Source organism: Acomys russatus, chromosome 4, assembly GCF_903995435.1.
Source record: "Acomys russatus chromosome 4, mAcoRus1.1, whole genome shotgun sequence".
Lineage (NCBI taxonomy): Eukaryota > Metazoa > Chordata > Mammalia > Rodentia > Muridae > Acomys > Acomys russatus.
Genome location: NC_067140.1, coordinates 1,998,951 through 2,020,581, shown reverse-complemented (window position 1 = coordinate 2,020,581; position 21,631 = coordinate 1,998,951). Strand labels below are relative to the sequence as shown.

Below are 21,631 nucleotides of genomic sequence, written 5' to 3'. Positions count from 1 at the left end.
ACCAGCCCCACTTCCCCCTGGGCTCCTCCAGGAGAGGTGCACGGGATTCATGGGATCACTCGGTCTTCCTAGGATGGCTTTGTTAAAAGTGAAGCCAGGTGTGTTTTATAGTAACTGGCTTGAAAACAAAAGTGCCTTTTGCTGCTTTAGAGTTAGTGTAGTGGGAAGCAACTGTGTGCTTCCAGTTTCCTGATCTTTCCTGGGCACTCTTCTCCAGTCCTGCCATGTTCCCGTGTGTCCCCCTGCCTATCCCCTCATCCCCTGTGCCCACTGTATGCAGTGGGACACGGCATGCCGGGCAGCCATGAAGCCAGAGCACAGAGTGTCCAGGCTGAATTACATAAAGCACTTTAACCAAGTCGAGCTGGAGTGGCAAGTCCTCCCTCCACACAGCGACCCTGCCTGGGTGAGAATTCACTGGGATTAATTCAGGACAAAGGAGAATTTTCCAGGATCCAGAGTGCTAAGGTGACAAATACTGTCAGTCCAACACAGGCTTGTCACCTGTGCCTCTAGCCTGCTTAAAGAGCTGTAAGAAGTGTGCTGGCTGAGGGGAGGGGCCCAAGGGTCCAAGCCACAATCCTGCATCCAGGCAGGCAGGTAGCCCCAGCTTGTTCTGAGATGAAGTGTGCCTGTGCCCATAACAGGACTCCCCTGCCACTGAGAAGAAAGTGTTGTTAGTTTACCTTCAGGTATTTACTTACTCTGTTTGAAAAAAAAAAAAATGTGTAGATGTTTTGTACAGAGCCCTGTATGAAATAAACGCCCTTACGTGGTTCCTAGTCACTTGTCCTTGCATCACCACTGCTTGCCTGGAAGTGGACCTGCCCCCAGGTTCCCGCCAGCCGGGGCCTGCCTGTACACAGACTTGTCAACCTTGGCTGTCAGCACAGCGGCGGCCCTCCTCAGTTTTGTTTCATACAGGTGTAACTGGTTTAGGACAAAAATCCTGGCTCTAGCCGCAGGCAAGGACTAAGCTAGCTCTTTCCCTCGCTTGCTCCCGTCTTAGACCCAGGCAGTGAGAAGCAGCTTAGCCAGCACGTGGAGCAAGTCATATATGGGTATAGACAGGAGCAAATAAGGAAAGGTCACATAATGACCAGGTCTGATCAAGTGGTGACGGCACTAACTTTGCTTCAGTGGATCAGTGCTTCCAGGTGATGACTCCAAGGGGCAACCTCCACTCTCCCACAGGGGACATGCGATTAACATTACCAAGCAGAGGCAAGCAGGAGACTGACCCAAAATCAAAGTCAGGATTTTTAGCAAAGTTGGGTGGGGTTTTTTGGTTTTGGTTTTTCAAGACAGGGTCTGTGTATCCTTGACTGTCCTGGACGTCACTTTGTAGACCAGGCTGGCCTCGAACTCACAGCGATCCACCTGCCTCTACCTCTCGAGTGCTGAGATTAAAGGCGTGCGCCACCACACCTGGCTACTTGGATGTTTTTTTAGATTTTATTTTCAGTTATGTGTATGTGTGAGGTATCCTCAGAAGTCATAAGATGGGATCAGCTGGAGTTACAGGTGATTGTAAGCCACGTGACACAGGAGCTGGAAACTGAACTTGGGTTCTCTTGAAGAGCAGTCTCTCCAGCCCCAGCAAACATGTTTCCTAAGTACCAGTCATACAGGAAGTGTGGCCTTTATGCTGCCAATGCTGTGGGCACCATCACAGCTAGATGACAGGCGCAGGACATGCCTAGGGTGTTCTGGACTGTTTTGCTTTGTAGGCCTTCAACTCAGAAGACATACACTAGGATTCAGAACCCAAGTGAGCTTGTTGTGGAAGGTGCACCAGCCCATCACGCCTAGTTTTCATCCACTGAGGAACACCTGAGAGTTGCTTAGCTCAGCTTCTAGCCTAGCTGTTCTCAACCTGTGGGTTGCAACCCCTTTGGCTAACCTCTATCTACAAAAATGTTTACATTATGACTCATAACAGCAAAATTAGGAAGTAGTAACAAAAATAATTGTATGGATGGGGGTCACCACAACACAAGGAAAGGTCACAGCGGTAGGAAGGTTGAGAACCACTGGTCTAACCTCTAACAGCCCCACCTCTGGCGGTAAGAGCACACAGCAACTGAGTCCCTACATTCTGCCAGGAGCCAGGAATGTGGGGTCAGTACTGGATAGGCATTCTTTGTTGTTCCTTGTTCCACCACAATAGGCCACCAGCCAGCTGTGAGGCTCAAATGGCTGACAAGGACTGGCTTACAACAGAAGGCACTCTGGTAAAAGTCCTAAGCACCTCAGGCTTAAGAGTGAACACAGAGGCCAAGTGGGATTTTGGTAACTAGGGAAGGAAGGGCATGTGGTACAGCAAGTCTTGGTCAGGCCACGCTTGGTACATGCCTGTTATCCCAACACCCTGGAGGTCAAGGCAAGAAAAACAGACTGCTGTCAAGTCAAGGCCAACTGGCTTACATAAACCTCTCTAAAAACAAGACAAATCCTCTTTCTCTTTTCCAGGTTCCTTCTTGATCCCACTTGAGGCTATTGGTCCATACAGGGCTCCGCATTCCAGGAGCTGGAAAACGCTCACCCTGGAAAGGTTACAGGCCCCAGCATCTGGGGTGAGACTTTTGACCACCACAAGTGCTGTGCTTACTGTTAATGGTCACACTGTGGGAAGACAGCTGTCATGCCAATCTCCAAAGGCACCGAGTGGGTCAGAGTGGAGGGAAACCACCAGAACACAACGCAGCAGGCCTTTCCATCTTGCCTCAGCTGTTAAGGCAGAATGGACCACCTCCTGGCCCCCACATTAGCTGCCCAGAAGAAGGGAGCAGCCAAACGTTTCCTCCCAGTCTCCAGCTGTTGCCTTGGCCTCCCTCCCCAGCATCTCTCCAACCTTCAAGCCCTTCTCTACGAATTTCACCAGTCTGGGCTAATACTGGCCCAAGCAATCCTTGCCCCAGGAGTTGGGCATGGTGGTGCCAGCCTTATTCCCCCAACCACCAGGCCCAACATCGCCTCCAGGTGCTGTTCCAAGCTCTCCAGAGCTCACCATCTTGCCTGTGTGGGACCCAACCTAGGATGTTTGCTCTCTAAAACACAACACGCTTCCCTTCCTGGAAAACCACTTTAATTCTCTTATTCAAAGGGAAATACAGAGCTGGATTCCCGTGGGCTATGTTTCCTGACGTCTTAATCTACCTGGGCCTTGAATAGGTTCACATCAGCCCTAAGAAGTGCCAGGCCTTCAACAGCAGCAGCAGCAGCAAAAGTGCCCAGAAAGCCAGCAAGACAAAGGATGAGGCGGTGGGTCCTCACGGAGCATGCTGGGGGAGAACAGAGTCACTCAGAGGCTCAGAGCACTAGCCAGCCAGGCCTTAGGCCAAGGCTGTGTTTAAGGCTGGTAGCTAGTAAGGGTAGGGTATACAGCTCAGGGCCTGAGGTTTGGTCAGCAACCCCTGGAAGCAACATAGGCAATGGGACTGACAAAAGGCCAGCTCAGCTGGGATCTCATAACACAGCAAGCAGGCTGGCAGCACAGCTCAAGGCCTTCTCCCTGGCAAAGCCTAAAAGGTATAGTGGCCAAACCAGAGCTAAAGTCCCTGTCTTAGCCCTGCTTGTTTGCTACTATTCATGAGGGGCTGGGTCATTATGAGGGCCACCATCTTCGACTCAGTGGCAGTTCTGACAGGTAGGGTGGCAAGGATTTCCATTGACCCGGCAGCGGCAGCCCCCACTGGTATCCCCTGGGCCCTAAAGAATAGAGAAAAGAGGGTATCAGGATGGTAAAAGCAAGCCATCCCCAAGTCACTCCATCAGCCCAAAGGCAGAACCCATTTGAAGGTGCAGAAGGGCTGCCAAAGGCCCTCCTGCAAACAACAGCCTCAGCCACCTCAGGATGGCAGCATGAAGGCCTTTCAACCCCATCGCAACTCCAGCACCCTCAACTCCATGATCTTCCCCCTGGGCCAGAGATAGAGGGGATGTTGCTGCAGGTGGGCCAGCACCTGGGCATCCCTCTGCACACCTGACTCTACATCCACCAGTAGTGATGACAGCACTGTCTGTAGCAACAAACACCTCTCCTGCTGACTGCACCGTCTACAGGGCACTCACAGCCACTCACACACACACCCACTGAGTACTACTTTAACTTGTTCCTGACCATCTGAGACAGCCCCTGATACTGTCTTCATTTCGTGGAGGAACAGTCTAAAGCTGTAAGACAGCAACTACGTGCCAGAGGGAGGGACTGCCAACCTCCTCCCAACTCCAGACTGGCCCTGCCTTGCTCTCCCCTCAAACACAACAGCACACAAGCCTTGCTGCACCAGCCAGGTCCAAAGTCTGATAGGTCTTGAGCTCTCAGCATGAGCACAGTTGCAGGCAGGAGGCAGAGCCTTGGGTAGGCAGCTCCAAGATTATTTACTGTGGTTCTCTCCACGCTGTCAAACAGTGGCTTTTAATAACCTCTAAAACACTTTTAAAATGTAAAAAATTCTTAACCTTCAAATCCAGCAAGGTGACACATGGTGCTGTAATCTCCAGCATGCAGGAGGCTGAGGCAGGAAAATTCCCACAAATTACAAGCCAGCCCAGGCTACAGAGAAACAATCTTAAGAGAGGGAGAGCCAGGGCGAGGTAGCACACACCTTTAATCCCAACACTTAGGGGGCAGAGGCAGGCGGACCACTGTGAATTCGACCAGCCTGGTCTACAAAGTGAGTCCAAGACAGCCAAAGCTACACAGAGAAACCCTGTCTCAAAAAGCAAAAAGAGAGAGAGAGGGAGAGAAGGGAGGAGGGAGAGAAAGGAAGAGAGGAGGGGGAGAGAGAGAGAGAGAGAGAGAGAGAAAGAGAGAGCAAGCGCCAGCCAGCTAGGCAGTGGTGGTACACGCCTTTAATCCCAGCACTCGAAGCAGTGGCAAGTAGATCTCTGAGTTCAAGGCCACCCTAGGCCTAGGCTACAGAGTGAGTTCCAGAACAGCCAGAGCTACACAGAGAAACCCTGTCTCGAAAAACCAAGGGAGGAAAAATAGAAATCTTCCCCAAGCTGGTTAGGTGGCTTGGCAGGTCAAAGGTACTTGCCACACAGGACCCACATCAAGATGGAGGGAGGGAACTAACTCCACTAACTGTCCTCTGATCTCCACGCTAGCACACGGCAGGAACACACTCACATTCCCACCCCTGCACCCGCACTTTCACTCTAGATAAATAAATAAAGCCCGGCATGGTGGCACACACCTTTAATCCCAGCACTTAGGGGGCAGAGGCAGGTGGGTCTCTTAGTTGGATGGTAGCCTGGTTTTCAGAGTTCTAGGTCAGCCAGAGCTACGTGAGACCTTACCTCAAAATTAAATAATCAAATGAAACAACCCTCCCCTTAAGCTGTACATGGTACACTGGACTTAGTTCATGCTGAAGTTCTGAGTCCAACTCCTGACACTACTCCCTGCTCTCCAGGACCCGGCAGACTCACCGCAGGACCCCAGCGTGGACCCTTGGTGACCCAGCAGATCTCAGTATGGCAGACAGTGCAGCGGATCCAGTCACAGCCATCCTTCTTCTGCACCACAATGCGGCACTGCGGGCAGTGCATGGCCTCGCCCTGCTGCAGCATCACCTGGGAAAGGGAGCTTCTGAGGGCCTGCACTCTGCAGTGTGCCCTCCCTCAGAGCCTGGCAGGGCTAGCTGCCACTCTGCACCCGAGAGCTCCTCCACCAGACTCTTTCTGCCGCTCCACACATGACACCTTACTTGAAGACACCTTGAAATGGGGGTTTGACGAGGAGGGAGACTAGGCCTCCAAGAGCCTGTGAACTTAGCCCTTCCCAAGAAGTGCCTGAGTGTAGCTCCCAACACCAAGGCCCTGACTTACCCTCAGCATCTCCGTTGTCTGCCGGGCAGCCACGTCATTCTGAGCCCGGAGGGCCAAGTCGTCTTGATACTCCCTGCAATTCATGCCCTCGTGGATGGCCTGCAGGGCAAGGGGCTGAGTGAGGCGGTCCCCAGGGGCTTAGGCTGTGAGGGGCAGAAGAGGCCACCACCAGCACTGAGTGCCCTCAGTGACAGCTCTCACTTAGACAGCTTACACCCATTTTACAGAAGGCACAGACAGGGTCCAGGGAAGTAGAGCCAGGACCATCAGTAGGAACCTAATATAAATTCTGTTTGTCTTAGGTGCTGATGGGCACTGTAACCCCTAAAGCAGCTCCCCTCAGATCCAGACTGCAGCCCCTATAGCTGCCCCAGCCAGCCCCAGCTAAATGAACGAGGCCACATGGGCCCTGCCGCACCTTGCAGAGTAGACAGTTGACACGGGAGCACACAGGACAGGTGAATTCATTGACATCGTCCTCAAAGAAGCACCAGCCCCTGCAGTCGGGGGTCTTGCAGTGGTAGCTCAAAGTGCTGCGGTTCTCGGCGAGGGACACACTCAGGTCCAAGAAGCGCTGGTAATCCTCAGGGGACAGGAGCTGCACATACATGGCTTTGTTGCTGGGGTTCAGAACACCGAGCAGATGCCCTCCTCCTACCGAATAGATCCAGGAAACCCAGCACCTCAACCCTGTCCCAAGCTCCTTTCCCCCTGTTTCTTTCTTCTTGTTTTGAGACAGGGTTTCATGTAACGGAGGCTGGCCTTGAACTCTTGGAGCATCTCCATTTCCCAAGGGCTGGCATTACAGGTGAGCTACCACACATAACTCAAGCTCTGTTCTGCACAGAGCCCTTCCAGCACTTAAGGCCTCCACTTGACAGTCATGGTGGCACGAGCCTATCATCCCAGCACCTGGCAGGCTGTGGCATAAGGTAGGCCAAGCTCTGACAACGGATGTCCTGACAGCTACAGAGCTAAGCTGACAGTGATGAATGCCTCAGAACTGCATACCTGAGGACTCTACTCGTGGACAATCAACCAACAGTTCAAAGTTCATGAGGAAAAACTGGACATGAGTGACAGGGGGACAGAGAAGCTAAATTCCTATCCTGGAACCCGGAAGCCACTAAGCCCCAGTTCTTTAAGGCTGAAGCAAAGAATCGCTGACAGCTCACAGCCAGCCTGTACCATCCAGCAAGGCCTGTCTCAAAGACCAATCAGCGTCCAGAGACGCGGCACTCTGCAAACAATGTGGCGGCGTCCCAGACCCCGTTAGTCTGTTTCACATAGAAGCAGTGCAGTGTTCTAGGAAACTGCACTTCCTAGCAGGGAAAGGTAAGCAGAGGAGAGGTCTGAGCAGGATGCCAGAGAGCTGACATGCTTCTTAAAGGACTTGTTCTGTGTCAGAGCTGGGTGGTGCTTATGGAGGTCACATGTATTGGAACTCACATACGTGCACGCCTATATGGGTGCATTCTGTCATGTATGAACCACAGTAGGCAAGGGTGTTTACTGCCAAGCCTGCCGTCCTCAATTTGATCTCTGAGACCCACATTGTTGAAAAGACAGAATTGACTCTAGCCAGCTATCCTCTGAGCTCCACACCCATGATATGTGGCACACACTTGATAATAAGTGTAACAAATAAGGAAACAGATAACTGAGAGCAGTAGTACACGCCTTTAACACACACACACACACACACACACACACACACACACACACACACACACACCTGCACTCAGGAGGCAGTGTCAGGTGATTTCTGAGTCAATCCAGCCAAGACTACATTGTCTCAAAAAAAAAAAAAGCCAAAACAAACAAACAAACCAACAACCACCAAAACAACAAAATGTCATCTGCCATGAAAGAGGGAAACAGGACAAAGCTACTGAAGGACGGATGTCTAGGGCCCGTAAAGGTGGGGTGCTTTTTCTCTTTTTCTATTTCTATTATCTGCCATTTATTAAGAGCACCACCAGGCCACTCGACTGCCACCTGCCCCCTCTCGCTGCCACACCCACGGGCTGCGTTGGGAGCTAGGGGCTTCTTGGGCATGCTTCCACCTTGTATGAATATGGCCTCTGGCAGGGTGGCCTCTCAGGAAGCCTCTGAGCCAGTGACAGGGCCAGTGTCCTGGTCACCTCAGATCATACATACTAAGGGTCCTTCAGGACCCAACCACTCAGACGCCCCACAGACAAGATTCTACTCTTAGCTCCCTTCCCACCTCAGCAGAGGCGCTTGGGCTTGAGAATCATTTGGTAATGCTCTGGGGTACTTCAGAGACATATGGTCAGAGGCAGGAGTGACGGGAAGGAAAGAGGACCTGCACATGCCTGGGCTCCCCCACCTGGAGCCTGGCCACTGGGACCCTGCTTTTTTAAGTCTACGGTCAAACCCACGCGCTGTGCTTGCTAGGCCATGCTCCACGTACTAGCCCTTACCTTTGTAAAGCAGCCTTACTATGTACCTCAGGCTGGCTGCTGAGGTGACAGGGTGAGTACTGCCTTGCCATCCCTTGAATGGCCGCATTACCACAGGATGTCATGCTGGCCCCACAGGGAATCAGGGCCTGAGCATGTAGTTTGCACTGGCTAAAGGATTACAGCCAAGCAGTCTATGCACACAAATGGCAGTGTCTTAAAGCACAGGCCTGGAGTGAGTGGCTACACAGCAAAAGTAGCTGACATAGCAGCTGCACACGCCTGCACGCACTGGCAGACGCCACCTGTGCTTCTGGTGGAGGCTACAGGGCAAGGGCTGAGTGTCTGACCTGCGGTTCCACAGACAGGCTGCAGCCACAGTTCCCACCCATCCTAACCTGCTGCACTGGTAAAGTTAAAGCAGCTGAGGTTTCCTCTGCTCCCTGCACAGCTGCCCAGCATGGGCCCAGGCAAATGTCTGCTGGGGATGCAGATAGTTGATGCTCCTAAGCTCAGGGCCAGCTCCCAGGACCAGAATGGTTCCATCCCAAGGCCTTACCGCCCGGATCTCCCTCTCCAACAGCTTGCCGGGGCATGAGTAGGTGCTGTCAATGAAGGGGCAGGCTACCTCTGCCTCCTGGCTGTTCCGGATGGTGCCTTGCAGGCATTCCCTGTAGCAGGGAGGGTGGCAGTGAGGTTCACTCCAACCTCCACAGGAACTCCAGCCCTCAGATGGCAAGAGTGATCCCGGGCTCGCCCTCCCCGCCTCCTTCCCTCCGTCCCTCCCCATCCCTCTCAATCCATCACCAAGGCCCCCACTTCTGGTCACCCACCATCCCTGCTGCTCTGCTCTGGGGCACTGGCAGCCTTGCCCAGGTGACTGCAGGAACCTCCTCCTTGGTCCCTATCTCTCGCCAGTGCAAATGCGCACTCTCAGTACTACAGTGGTACAACCCAAAGGGGACCAGACCAACACTTGCCAGCGCTTTCATCAGACCAACACTTGCCAGCGCTTTCATCACTTGCACAGGCACAACTGTCCTGTCCCACCACAGCCATCATCCCTCTGCTGCCCGGTCTCTTCAGACCACAGTAAGGGTCCTTCAGCCCAGCTCAGGAGCCGACCACTCAGAAGCCCCACGGACAAGGTTCTACTCTCAGATCGCTTCCCACCTTAGTAGAGGCGCTTGGGCTTGAGAATCATTTGGTAACGCTCTGGGGGGGAGGGGGGAGTGATGGGAAGGAAGGAGGACCTGTGCATGCCTGGGCTCCCCCACCTGGACACTGGCCACTGGGACCCTGCTTTTTTTTTTAACATACTTTTCCCAGCTTAAGGGCAGAAGGGCTGCACAGGAGACCCAAGGCAAAGAACTCATGCACTAGAGACAGGGTGCTGTGGGTGTCAGCACTTGGCCACAATATCTTTTCATAGCCAGGGCAGTAACAGGCAGTGAGGAAGGACACTGGCTCATTTTTGAGCTTCTTGCAAGCTGTGTGGCTTTGACAACATGGATGCTTGGACTCCCTGTGCCTGCCATTCCTTTTTCTTTGGACTTTGGAGACCAGGTCTCATGTAGCTCTGGCTGGCTTTGAACTCACTACACAGCTGAAGCTAGTCTTAGACTTCTGATCCTCTTGCCTGCGCCTCCTGAGTGCTGGTATATCAGGCATATGTTACAACACCTCTGGCATAAATGGTGTTTTGTGGGCATCATACACACTTTCCTTCGGTAAGCACTGTCATTGGGTGGGAGTTGGGGCGCACCTGCAGAAGGTGTGCAGACACTCACGCAGCACCACGGCCTCGCCGGGCGCCAGCGCTGAGTAGCACACGGGGCACTCAGCGGGCTCGGTGTTCAGCACCAGGCTCCTCTGCTCCAGCTGCACGTGCTGCAGGTAGTTCCCCTCCTGCTGCTGCTGCTTCCGCTGGGCACACGGGAGGGGCAGGGCGGGGTGGGGCGGGGCCACCAGATGGGTCAGATCACAAATGGGAGGAGGCTGGGGTAGTCAGGGGGCAGCAAGGCAGTAGTGGGCTGGGAACATGGGCAGGCCAAGAGGGCCAGGGTAGGCCACAGCAAAATAAGAAGTCAGGTGAGGGGACAAGGGGTACAAGAGGGAGTGAGGGGGTTCACAGGGTTTAAATTCTGGGTGAGCAGGGTAGGACTAGAGGAATGGTAAAAGGAGGGTCAAAGCTGGGGCCAGAGCAGGGCTGTAGGTAAGGCTTGGCTAGGTATGGGGTCATGGTCAAGGTGGGGCAGGCTGCACTGAACCCAAAGGGAAGGAAGGTGGGGAGGAGCATGCTCCTGCAGCGGGAGCACTGGAGTGGGATGTCTACAGAATCAGTGTGTTTATGGTGGGAACTGGCTACCCAAGGGAAGTGAGTGGACAGAGTCACTCCCAAAAAGCACAGCAAGGCAGTCCACACGAGAGGAGGGGAGAGGAGGTGGAGTGTACAGTAGGCGCCAGGATGAGGTTACAGGCCACAGGGGGAGGTTTTGGCTGCGGCATAGTATAGTTAGGGCCACAGAGGAAGCGCTGTCAGCACAGCCGGAGATGTTTATATACATGGGAGGAGGAAGTGTCAAAGCAAGGACGCAGAGCAAGGAAGAGCCTAGCTGTGCCTCACACCAAGAAAACGAGTCGCAGCCACAGAACTGGCCTCAGAGAGAAGCAGCTCGCAGTCCAGGGCAAGGCTGTGGCTTAGCAGTGTGCTGAGGAGGGGAGTGGCAGTGGCCAGGGGCACAGCAGTATGCAGGTGCTCCCCTTTCTGGCTTAGGCCTTCCTCAACCAGCCTGCAGGCATCTGTCCCTGGACCTGTGTGCCCACCTGCTGGTACTGGCGCAGTGCCTCCTCCTCACCAGCCAGGCGTGCTCGCTCTTCCTCATCAGGTTGGTACGAGGCAGGTATCTGGTAGGTCTCAGGCCTTGCACGGCAGCACATCTCACACCCAGGCCGTGTGGGTTTGTTGATGAAAGTGCAGCCAGGGCACTGCCAGCCCACCTGGGAGGAGACAGGCTGTGAGTTCGACTGGGTTAGGCAGGGAAGACAGGGCACAGGTGCCCATGAAGTAAGGCAGCTTACCGGTGGCGACTCTGGTGCTGCATCGGGCTGACCCGGCTCCTGGTGGGCCCTGGGCTTGGGAAAGACAGGCTCCAAGAGGCCCCGTGGCTGCAGTGTGAGGTCCTTGAAGCCCAAATCTGCAGAAGGAGTATGCGTGGTATCCAGGTCTCCGCATGCAGAGCCAGCCTGGCACACCCCACTCTGAGTCATTTCCCAACCCTGCAGTGTTTATAGTCTCTTCCTGAAGGTGGGTATCAGGGTACCCCAAGGCCAAGGCTTTAATCTTACCCATTCCTGTACCTTCATGACCACCATCCTTTTTGTTGTTGTTGTTTTTATTTTTTCGAGACAGGGTTTCTCTGTGTAGCCTTGGCTGTCCTGGAACTCACTTTGTAGACCAGGCTGGCCTCGAACTCACAGAGATCTGCCTGCCTCTGCCTCCAGAGTGCTGGGATTAAAGGCATGCACCACCACCATCCGGTTAACCAGTATTCCTTTTGAGAAGAGGTACTGCCTCTGACTTCATCATGCAGAAATGCCCACCAAGAAGAAAAAGGCCTAAACCTCTTCAGTCAGCATGACAGCCAGGGATCCAAGGGGATCAGGGCTGGGAGGGACTGAGATGTGGCAGCTGAATGCTGTATCTTTTTGGGGGGAGGGGTGTTTTTTGAGGCAGCGTCTCTCTGTGTAGCCTTAGCTGTCCTAGACTCGCTTTGTAGACCAGGCTAGCCTTGAACTGACAGAGATCCGCCTGCCTCTGCCTCCCAAGTGCTGGGATTAATGGTGTGCGCCACCGCGTCTGGCTTTAATGCTGTATCTTTTGCCACCAAATACACTGGTTGGACAACTGGTAAAAAGTCAAATGAGGCTGCCTGCATTGTGTCAGTGTCAAGGCAGAGAGGGCTCAGTGGGCACTTGCCACCACACCTGAGGACCTGAGTGCAAGCCCTGGACCGCACAGTGGAAAGAGAACTGACTCCACCAAGTTCTCCTTCTCCTTCCCATGTACACGAGGCGCATGTACGGCTACACACATAAGCAAAGAAATGTAATTTGTAAATTACTTACTTACTTTGTAAGGGGGTTGTTTGTTTGTTCTTATAATTTATTTACCTTTATTTTATGTACATTGATGTTTAGCCTGCATGGATGTCTGTGTGAGGGTGTCAGATCTTGGAGTTACAGACAGTTGTGAGCTGCCATGTCAGTGCTGGGAATTGAACCTGGGACCTCTGGAACAGCAGTCAGTGCTCTTATCTGCTGAACCATCTCTCCAGCCCAGGAGGTTGGGAGTTGTTTTAGTTTTATCAAGGCAGGGTTTCTGATAATAGTTCTGGCTGCCCTTGAACTTATTACATAGACCAGGATGGCCTCAAGCTCAGAGAACTGCCAGCCTCTGCCTCCCAAATACTAGAATTAAAGGTGTGCACTACTACGCATGGCCCAATAAATGTAATTTTAGAAATTAAGAAAAAAAAAAAGACTGCATAATACTGATGTTACTTCCCTGCATTGGAGAGCTGTCCAGGAGAGCACAGGAAAATGGCCTTTCTTTTTAAGAAACGACACAAGTCTTCAGGAGAGGGAGATCCCACCTACAGTTACTTTTAACATGTCTCCTAAGATTCTGCGTCCAGAGGCAAAGCTAAAGAAGGAAAATGAACAAAAAACAAAACAAAACAACAACCAGGGTGGTGGCAGCGTAAGCCTTTAACTCCAGCACTAGGGAGGCAGAGGCAGGTGGATTTGTGAGTTCAAGGCCAACCACAAGGTCTGGAGAGTGAGTTCCAGGAAAGCCAGAGCTACACAGAGAAAACAGAACAAAACAAAGAAGGAAAACATTTCTCTGTATAACTGCAACTTTTTTTTTACAGGTCTAACATACTGCAGTAAAAGCTACCATACTACACCCTAGGAATATTACTCACATACACAAATACAAACACAGAAAACTGAGGGACAGAAACAGGAATGAGCTTGCCCAAGGTCACACGGCCAGCAGCAGGCAGGCCAGAAGCAAACAGCCCCTTTCCTCACGCCAGCCTCACTCAGGAGTTCTATGAAAAGCTCCCTCCCCACCTGACAGCCTCTCTGTAGACAGGGCCCTCCAGCACATCCCTGACAAAGGACTTCACCTTCCAACATCCGCAGCTGCCGCTGGCGCTGCAGCTCCTGAGGGTTGAGTGAGGTGTTTCGGGCCGACAGCAGGTAGAGATAGGCAGTGTCTCCATTCCGGCGAATGCCATGCGAATGCAAGGTCTCCTGGTCTCTTGCCAGCCTCTGTCCAACCACCCACTGCTGCAGGCTGGGTGGGAAGCCATAGTCCAGAAATACCTTGGGGGTGGGGAGGGGAGTTATAGTAAAATGTCTACTGCCATACTCACATCTGAGCACTTGACCCCAGTTGGGGGTGCTGTTTCCTGAGGCTGTGGAATTGTTGTTGGGGTACACTGAGAGCTGGCTTGGACGACTGGAGTCTACCCTGCTTTTGCCCCAGTTCTTTACTCCTTGGCCATATGAAAAGCCACAGCTGAGGTCAGCATGGTGGCAGACGCACACCTTTAGTCCCAGAACTCACGAGGCAGAGGCACACCGATCTTTAAATTCGAGGCCAGCTTGGTCTACAAAGTGAGTTCAGACCACCCAGACCTGTTACTTAGTGAAACCTGGTATAAGCAAAAGGAGAAAGAGAAGGGCTGGAGAGATTGCAAAGGACCTGGGCTCCATTTCCAGCACCCTCATGGCGGCTCACCATCATCCACAGCCCTAGATCCAGGAGATCCAACAGGCACACACACGAAACCATACATCCATGCAGGCAAACATTCATACACATAAAATAACATAAATAACTCTAAAAGATGCTTGGGAGGGGGGCAGGAAAAGAAGCCGCAGCTATAACCTCCTATCTCTCAGAGGGAGCCTCTCAAGTCCTTTCTATGCTGACGCACTGTATCCTCTGAACCGTGAGCCCAAACAAGCTTCTCCTCATGTTGTCTCTGTCAGGGGCGGGGGTTAGACCACAGCAGCAGAAAATATGGCTGGGGGTGAACACGGAGAGGACAGAGAGGAGACACAGGCCAGAGAGGCGCCCACTTCCCTTCAGCCCCTCACTCACCATGTCCTTGAGTGAGGCCACTGTCATATCAGGGCGCACTGTGAGCCAAATGGTGACGGTGTGCATGTAAGCGTCCTCCACGCTCACACACAGCCTGTGGAAAACAAGGGCAGGCAAGGATCTAGGCTGCCACATGTGCAGCCACATGTGCAAGGTCAAGCCTGCACGTGTGCAGATACTATGTGCTGGTTAGGTTTTGTCAACATATACAAGTTAGAAGAGAAATATCAAATTTTAAAAATGCCTCTATCAAATCAGCCTGCAGGCAAACCATTGGGACACTTTCTTTTCTTTTAATTTTATTTATTTATTTGGTTTTTCAAGACAGAGGCTCTCTGTATAGCCTTGGCTGTCCTGGACTCACTTTGTAGACCAGGCTGGCCTCAAACTCACAGCGATCCACCTGCCTCTGCCTCCCGAGTGCTGGGATTAAAGGCGTGCGCCACCACACCCAGCATTCTTTTCTTTTTAAAAACCAATTTCTTGCCAGGCATGGTGGTACACACCTTTAATCCCAGCACTTGGGAGGCAGAGGCAGGCTGATCTCTGTGAGTCTGAGGCGAGCCGAGTCCACAAAGTCCAGGAGAGCCAGGACTATAAGAAAAATCCTGTCTCAAAAACAAACAAACAAACAAACAAAGACTTATTTATCTTATTTCATGTGTATGAGTGTTTGCCTGCACATACATATAGGAACCACTTGCATGCCTGGTGCCTGTGCAAGTCAAAAGACGATGTCAGACTCCCAGGAACCAGAGTTACAAGGCAGTGAGCCACTTGGGTCTTCCACAAGAGTAGCAAGCAGTCTTAACTGCTGAGTCAACTCTCCAGCTGGGTTGTGGGTGGTGCCACCTCTGGGCAGGTGGTCTCGGGTTGTATTAGAAAGCAATGTGAGCAGGCCACAAACACTCATAAGCCAGCAGGCAGCGTTCTTCCACAGTCTGTGCTTCAACTCCTGCCTCAAGTCCTTGCTTGAGTTCCTGACTCGACTTCCCTCAGTGACAGAATATGAGCTGGGGTGTATAAGCCAAAACCCCTTTCCTCCCCAAGGTTGTCTTTGGTCATGCAGTTTATGACAACAATAGAAAGCAAACCAAAAGGGCAGGTATGGGGGCGCACACCTTTAATTCCAGCACTCAAGAGTCAGAGGCAGGGGGATCTCTGTAAGTTCAAGGCCAGCCGCGTCTACATAGTGAGTCCAGGGTAGCCAAGGCTGTTATAGAGAGAAACTCTGTCTTGAAAAACAAACAAACAAACAAAATTAAATAAATAAAGAAATCGAGCCAAAACTGCCCACCTGGGGCAGGGTCTCCCTGGATCCGGCCTCTGCACTACCCTTCCGACTGGAAACGCTGCCTACCGCCCTTAACTGGCTCACAATAGCTTTGAGGGCACAAGGAACAGCAGCACTGGGGCTAGGTAACCCATTCTACAGCTGAGCTGTGGCTCAGCCCTTATTTATTTTAAGACAGGGTCAATAAGTAGCCAAGGCCAGCCTTGAACTTGTCATCTATCTGTTTCAGCCTCCCAAGAAGCTGTCACCAAACCTGGCACATTTTGGGGGGGGGGGCAGGGAAGGGAAGACTCTTGTTTTGGTTTTCTTTGAAACAGGGTCTCATGTAGGTTAGACTGGCCTCGAACTCCCTACGAAGCTACAGATGGCCTCGAACTTCTGATCCTCCACTTCCATCGTCTAAGGGTTGGAATTACAGTCTCTCTTCCGCCAAGTGAGCAGCGCCTGGTGTTACACACACACCTGTGCTACTAGCCGCACTTAATCCTTTCCAGCAGCCTGGGGCAGGCCCTGCCATGTCCTTTCCCAGATAGAAACATACTGTGGAGCTATACTGCAGAGTAATCAACAGCTGCCATAGCGACTTAAGTCCACATTGTATCACTACAGATGATGTCTGACTTCGTACTCGGTGCTGGGCACCGACTAAGAGTCTCACACACCCCAGGCGGTCACTGCACCATGGAGGCTACATGTCCTCACTCTGGTACATAAGCAGCAGTTCTCTCAAGCCTGCAAGCTTCTTTTATTTTGTTCTTTTGTCTGCTTATTTGTTTTAAGACAGCATCTCACTATGCAGCCTAGACTAGCCTGGCACTCATCATCCTCCTGCCTCAGCTTTCCAGGGCCCAGCTTGCATTATGGAGGTGTGCCACCATGCTGGCTCCTGAAACATTGTTGAGAGACCAAACGACAAGAAAAAACGAGAATGCAAATGAAAAACTGAGCTGATCCCAGAGTAAAATGGATAACTTCCGGTGCAGGAGCAGAGTCCAGCCTTCTGAGACCTTGGGGGGCCACAGGAAACAGTGCATCACCGGAGCAAAGGCAGCACAAGCCCATGAGCCCAAGACTCAGGAAGCTGAGTTCTGTGGGAGGACAACGCCCAAGTCCAGGCCAGCCCGGCCCGCAGAACAGGCCCTGACTCAGCAGCTTCTGTTCTGGAAACTTCTCCACGAAGCACTCAAGAAACTCATCCAGAAAACAGTTTTGCTTTTTTAGACCCAGTCTCACTATTTAGCACTGGCTGGTCTGGAATGGACTGTGTAGAGCAGGCTCACCTCTAACTCAGAGATTCACCTGTCTCTGCCTCTTGACTGCTGGGATTATAGGCATATGCCACATGCCTGGGGTAGGAAAATGATTGATACCCAATAATCAATTTTTTTAAAAAAGCAGATATACAAAGATTCAAAGTTTTCTGTCCACATATTCATGGGAAGAGGGTTTTATTCTTTCCGTGTTCTTGTGCGGTATGGTGTCATGTCGTCAACTTGGCTCTGAAACTCCTGATCCCCCTGCTCATGCCACCTGGGTGCTGGGATTACAGGGCTCCATCACCGTGTCAGCCAGCTAAGACCATGCTCCGCCTTCAGGGTGAAGGTTAAGAAGCACTGCCACACAGACTACGCATGTTCAGAACCAAAGAGGTACAAATTATAGAAGCCTTATAGTAACAAAGCAAAATCTAACTACACAGAGAAACCCTGTCTCAAAAACAAAAACAAACAACAACAAACAAAAAAAACCAAAGCTAAATCTATAAGTTACTATATTACCAGGTTTGGCAGTTTATACCTGTAATCCCAATCCTTCCGAAACAAAACTGTCTTGAGCTGAAGGCTAGCCTGGACTACACAGTAATTTACAGGCTAACCTGGACTACAGAGCAAGACTTGATCTCTAAAGACAAAAGGTAAATTAAAAAATAGAGGTAAGCGCTGGAGAGATGGCTTAGTGGTTAAGAGCACTGTCTGCTCTTCCAAAGGACCCGGGTTCAAGTTCCAGCAACCACATGGCAGCTCACAATTGTCTGACACCTTCACACCAATGCACATAAAATAAAATTAAATAAATCATTTTTTAAAAAATTAAAAATTAAAAAATAGAGGTAAAGTATGGAGAGACGGCTCAGTGTGAAAGCGCTCGCTGTGCAAGCCTGCTGACCTGAGCTCCACTCCAGATCCTACGGAGGGGAGGAGAGACCTCCTCGAAGTTGCTCTGACTTCAACGCACCTAAGGAAATAAATTCTGTGCTTGCTTTGGCAGCAGACACTAAAATTGGAACGATACAGGAAGGATCTACACGGCCGCTGTGCAAGATGACACCCACTGTGCAGGGTCTCCTTAAAAAAAAAAAAAAAAAAACAGAAACTGCACTCTAGCACAGGAAACAGCAGTGCCATAGTTCACAGTTGACTGGCGTCTGAAGTTCCATCTGCCAGTGACACTCTGGGTTTGATTCCCAGCACTGCAGGGGAAAAAGATAACTTTTCCCCACAGAGGTTCAGGAGGCCTCCAGTCCCCTTAAGTGCGAGACACACTCACCTGATGTCCTGTGTTGGAGAGACCTCAGGCTTTACTTGCACCCTGACAGGCACCCTCTGTTCTGCCAGCCAGGTGGCATACTTGATAGCAGCCTGTTCGTCTCCGCCAGCCACTGCCCGGGCAAGGCTCAGGGCCATCTCCTCGGCTGAAGGTCAGCACAGAGCAAGCAAGTTAGCACCAGTTTGTGTGGGGAGGCTAGAGAGGTGACCCATGCATCTAAGTCCTGTTTCCTTAGTGAGCTCTTGTGTCTCATGCACCTGGCTATTATAAAAGTTCCTCTTTTTAAAAGGGAGGGGGTACTTTTTCAGTCCTCACTTTCTTGCACCCCGGGATCATGGGGGTGCCCTTTCCTTCACGCTCACAGAGTCCTCCATGCTCCAGTCCTGTATCTGACAAGCATTTCTCTCTCTCTCTCTCTTTCCTTCTTTCTTTTTTTCTCAACTCTACTGTACGCACCCACTAGTCTAAAAAGTAGGCTTTAACAGTGAGTGGTTCAGACTAGTGTCCCTCCTATAAACTTTTAAGTTCAACAAGAAAATGGAAAACTTAAAGTTTGACAAGAAAACCAGATGTGGCCCATTTGAGCACTAACTGAGTAAGGAGGTCAGGGGAGACCTCTAGGAGGTAGGGAAACTGAGGCTGAATGGGGGGTTGCTGGCATTCCAATATCCATAAGGAATACTATTCCATGAGGCCTGAGAGTGGGCAAAGACCTTGGGCAAGAAGTGGTTGGATCAGAACAGAAAAGTCAAGGACTGGAGGCATAGCTCAGTGACAGAGTACTTGACTACCATGTATAAAGCCCCAGTAGAAGACAGAACAGAAGAGGCTGCTGGGAATGGAGGACACTAACGGTAGCCCAGAGCTCTGGCTTGGTTTTATTAGGAGGGCATGGTTTCCGGCAACAGGGCAGTAGCTCTATCAGTGTTCCCTCAAATCTGGGTGGAAGGGCGAAGGAGAGAGGTACGACTCCCTCCCTGTCCTACCGTGGTCAACTGCTTTCTTTTCCTTCCAGGAGCTCTAGGGTCTATGCTGTGTGTTCACTGAGTCTCTGCCAACGAAGTGAGCCAATTCAAACCAAATTATAGTATACAGGCAGGTTTACTGGGAGCACTTCTCAAGCGGATTCACCGACCCCACAGGAGGCAGGGGCCGGGGAAGTCGCCAAACAGAAGCAGACAGCCCAGCGATGGGGGGTGAGGAGAGCAGAGAGAGCAAATGCAGAGGTGGGGTCGGGGACCAAGATCTCTGGATTATACAGTGAAGAGCCTCTGGGGGAGAGGAAGCCCATTCTCTGGGCTGGGAAGTTCAGGGTAGAGGGCGGGGTATGCAAGCCATGCCCCGTAACAAGCGGGGACTGAGGGATGCTCGGAGAACCTGGAGGCCGGGTCCTCTGTGGTCAAACAGGCGCTCCGGCCGCTTAACCCGGCCTAGAGCCCACTTTCACCACCTCCAGTCAATGCCCACCTTTCTTGGTCTTCTCGTCCATCGGGTCTGACTGCGCCCATCCCCTCAGAAAGGGCTGCTGTTCCCAGGAAACGCTACCTTGGGGTCACCAGGGAGAGGGCGGGAAGACTGCAGCGACTCAGCCCTAGCCAGCCTCGCGCGTGGCCCAAGCGGTGTCCCGGGCCGCACTCGGGCAACATCACTCGGCCCAGGGCCCAAGGCCCGGCATTGGGAACCGGCGGGGCCCCGTGAGGGACACACAAAACGAAGGAGGACCCGGGCCAAGCCTGCAGTGGCCGATGAGTAACCGCGACCCACGAGCGAGAGAGACGGAGGGAAGCCGGGCAGCGCGGGCGCCCCGGAGTCCGGAACCCCAGCCCAGAGGCTCCAGCTACCCGGAATACAGCGGGGGGCAGAGTTCCCCCGGAAGTGAAAGTGGCAGCCCCGGAAGTGCAGCAGGCCGAACGGAAAACTTTCCCCCACTCGAGACTGTGCAGGCTCACCAAGTGGGTGAGGCGTCTAGACTGTTCCTGGCACTCACGCTCCACCACATGGTGTGGCGGACTGGGGAGACTCGGTCCAGATGCCAATGGCCGACCCTAGGGCAATCACCAACTCCAGGCAGCTCTTAGCCGGGGGCGGGGGAGGGGGTAGGGGTGGAGCTAGAGGGCACGGAGAGAGGGCTCCTCAGACCCGGGTGCTTGCTAGCGCTGCATCCATCACCGAGTCGCCAGCACCCCAATGGGTAACTCCGGCTCTTGGCCGGTTTGCAGTTAAGGAAACAGAGATCTTGAGTGTTTATGACTTGCCCAAAGCCACACTGCTGGAGCTTGAATCCAAATGTGGCAGCCGACCAAACCTGGGCAGCCTGGAGACTCGTTCGCTGCTGTTCTATTTGCCTAACAAAGGCTGGGACTTCTTTTCAGCCACCACTCATTTTACGTTTTCTCCCACTTTGATCCCACAGATTAGCAGATACAGTGGCCCCCACCTACAGAATGGGTAACAGAACAGAAAAACTCATCCTCTGCTGTGCTCACGTGGCATCCTGCCAGCCCCTGGCCTGTCTGTTTCGCCTCAACTACCCTAGAGGATCCTATAAAGAAAGGGGCGGGGAGACGGCTTGGTGGGTTAAGTGCAAGCGTGAGAACCTCAGTTCAGTTTTCATTGCTTCAGGCGGGGAAGTGGGGGCGCGCGCCTGTAATCCCTGCATTTAGGAGGCAGGGGCAGGCGGATCTCTTGAGTTCGAGGCCAGCCTGGTCTAAAGAGTGATCACCATGGCAGCCAAGACTACACAAAGAAACTCTGTCTTGGGGAGTGTGGGATGGATGAGGGGAATAGGGGGGTGAGTACAAACGGGGGTGGGGCGTGAAGGAACGACAGGGACGCTACTTCTCAGCTGGGCATCGTAGTGGGACCTTGTAATCCCACCTCTGAGGAGGCAAACAGGAAAATGCCTGGGGTTCCCCAGCCAGCCAGGATAGTCTAATCAGTGCCCCAGAGGAACATGGATGGACACACACACACACACACACACACACCACGCACGCATGAACACCTTTCCAGCTGCCCCCGCCTTTGCCTGCATCTCCCACACCGACCCTCCCCTTGGCTCACTGCACTCTGAAGCACTGGCTCTTGAATCCTGGAATAAGTTAGCCAAGTTTGGGAGCTTCTTAATGAGGGGTCTATCTGGTGCTGTGCGTGTTAATGTTAATTATTTTGCTCCCTGGGGTCTGCTGGCTGTCTTTTACAGCAGACACTCACCTAAAATGACATTGTAACTCTTGTTTCCCAAATTATCCCTGATTGGATAATAAAATTGCTGACTCTAGCCGAGCAGAGAGATAGAGGCAGAGCGAGGGGCGTGAAAAGAGAGACCAGGAGGAGAGAGAGATGCAG

At 52.4% G+C, this 21,631-nt stretch overlaps 2 protein-coding genes across 2 annotated transcripts in view; both read right to left on the bottom strand.

Annotated features, from left to right (window-relative positions):
* Snph (syntaphilin) overlaps positions 1-20,436 on the bottom strand; it is a 714,025-nt gene extending 693,589 nt beyond the window's left edge. The window contains exon 1 of the mRNA XM_051143495.1: positions 20,423-20,436. The gene's annotated coding sequence lies outside the window, so the exon portion shown is untranslated. The remainder of the gene's footprint in view (positions 1-20,422) is intronic.
* On the bottom strand, positions 3,074-20,008 carry Rbck1 (RANBP2-type and C3HC4-type zinc finger containing 1). The gene is made up of 12 exons (XM_051143535.1): positions 19,751-20,008; positions 18,284-18,428; positions 14,443-14,536; positions 13,460-13,658; positions 11,346-11,461; positions 11,091-11,264; positions 10,030-10,190; positions 8,824-8,935; positions 6,257-6,436; positions 5,839-5,937; positions 5,440-5,583; positions 3,074-3,711 (listed from the first exon to the last, which is right to left on the bottom strand). Exons 1-12 carry the CDS (start codon positions 19,770-19,772, stop codon positions 3,631-3,633), a joined length of 1,527 nt encoding a protein of 508 aa, XP_050999492.1. The 5' UTR covers positions 19,773-20,008; the 3' UTR covers positions 3,074-3,630.
* Positions 20,437-21,631: the final 1,195 nt, after the last annotated feature.

Excerpts from the sequence above, each read along its gene's own strand:
- Rbck1 (XM_051143535.1), bottom strand. The coding sequence starts at position 19,772 with ATGGACGAGAAGACCAAGAAAG. Across the intron at positions 18,429-19,750 it reads GGACGAGAAGACCAAGAAAG|CCGAGGAGATGGCCCTGAGC; the intron begins GTGGGCATTGAC and ends GCTGACCTTCAG. Across the intron at positions 5,584-5,838 it reads AGACAACGGAGATGCTGAGG|GTGATGCTGCAGCAGGGCGA; the intron begins GTAAGTCAGGGC and ends TCCCTTTCCCAG.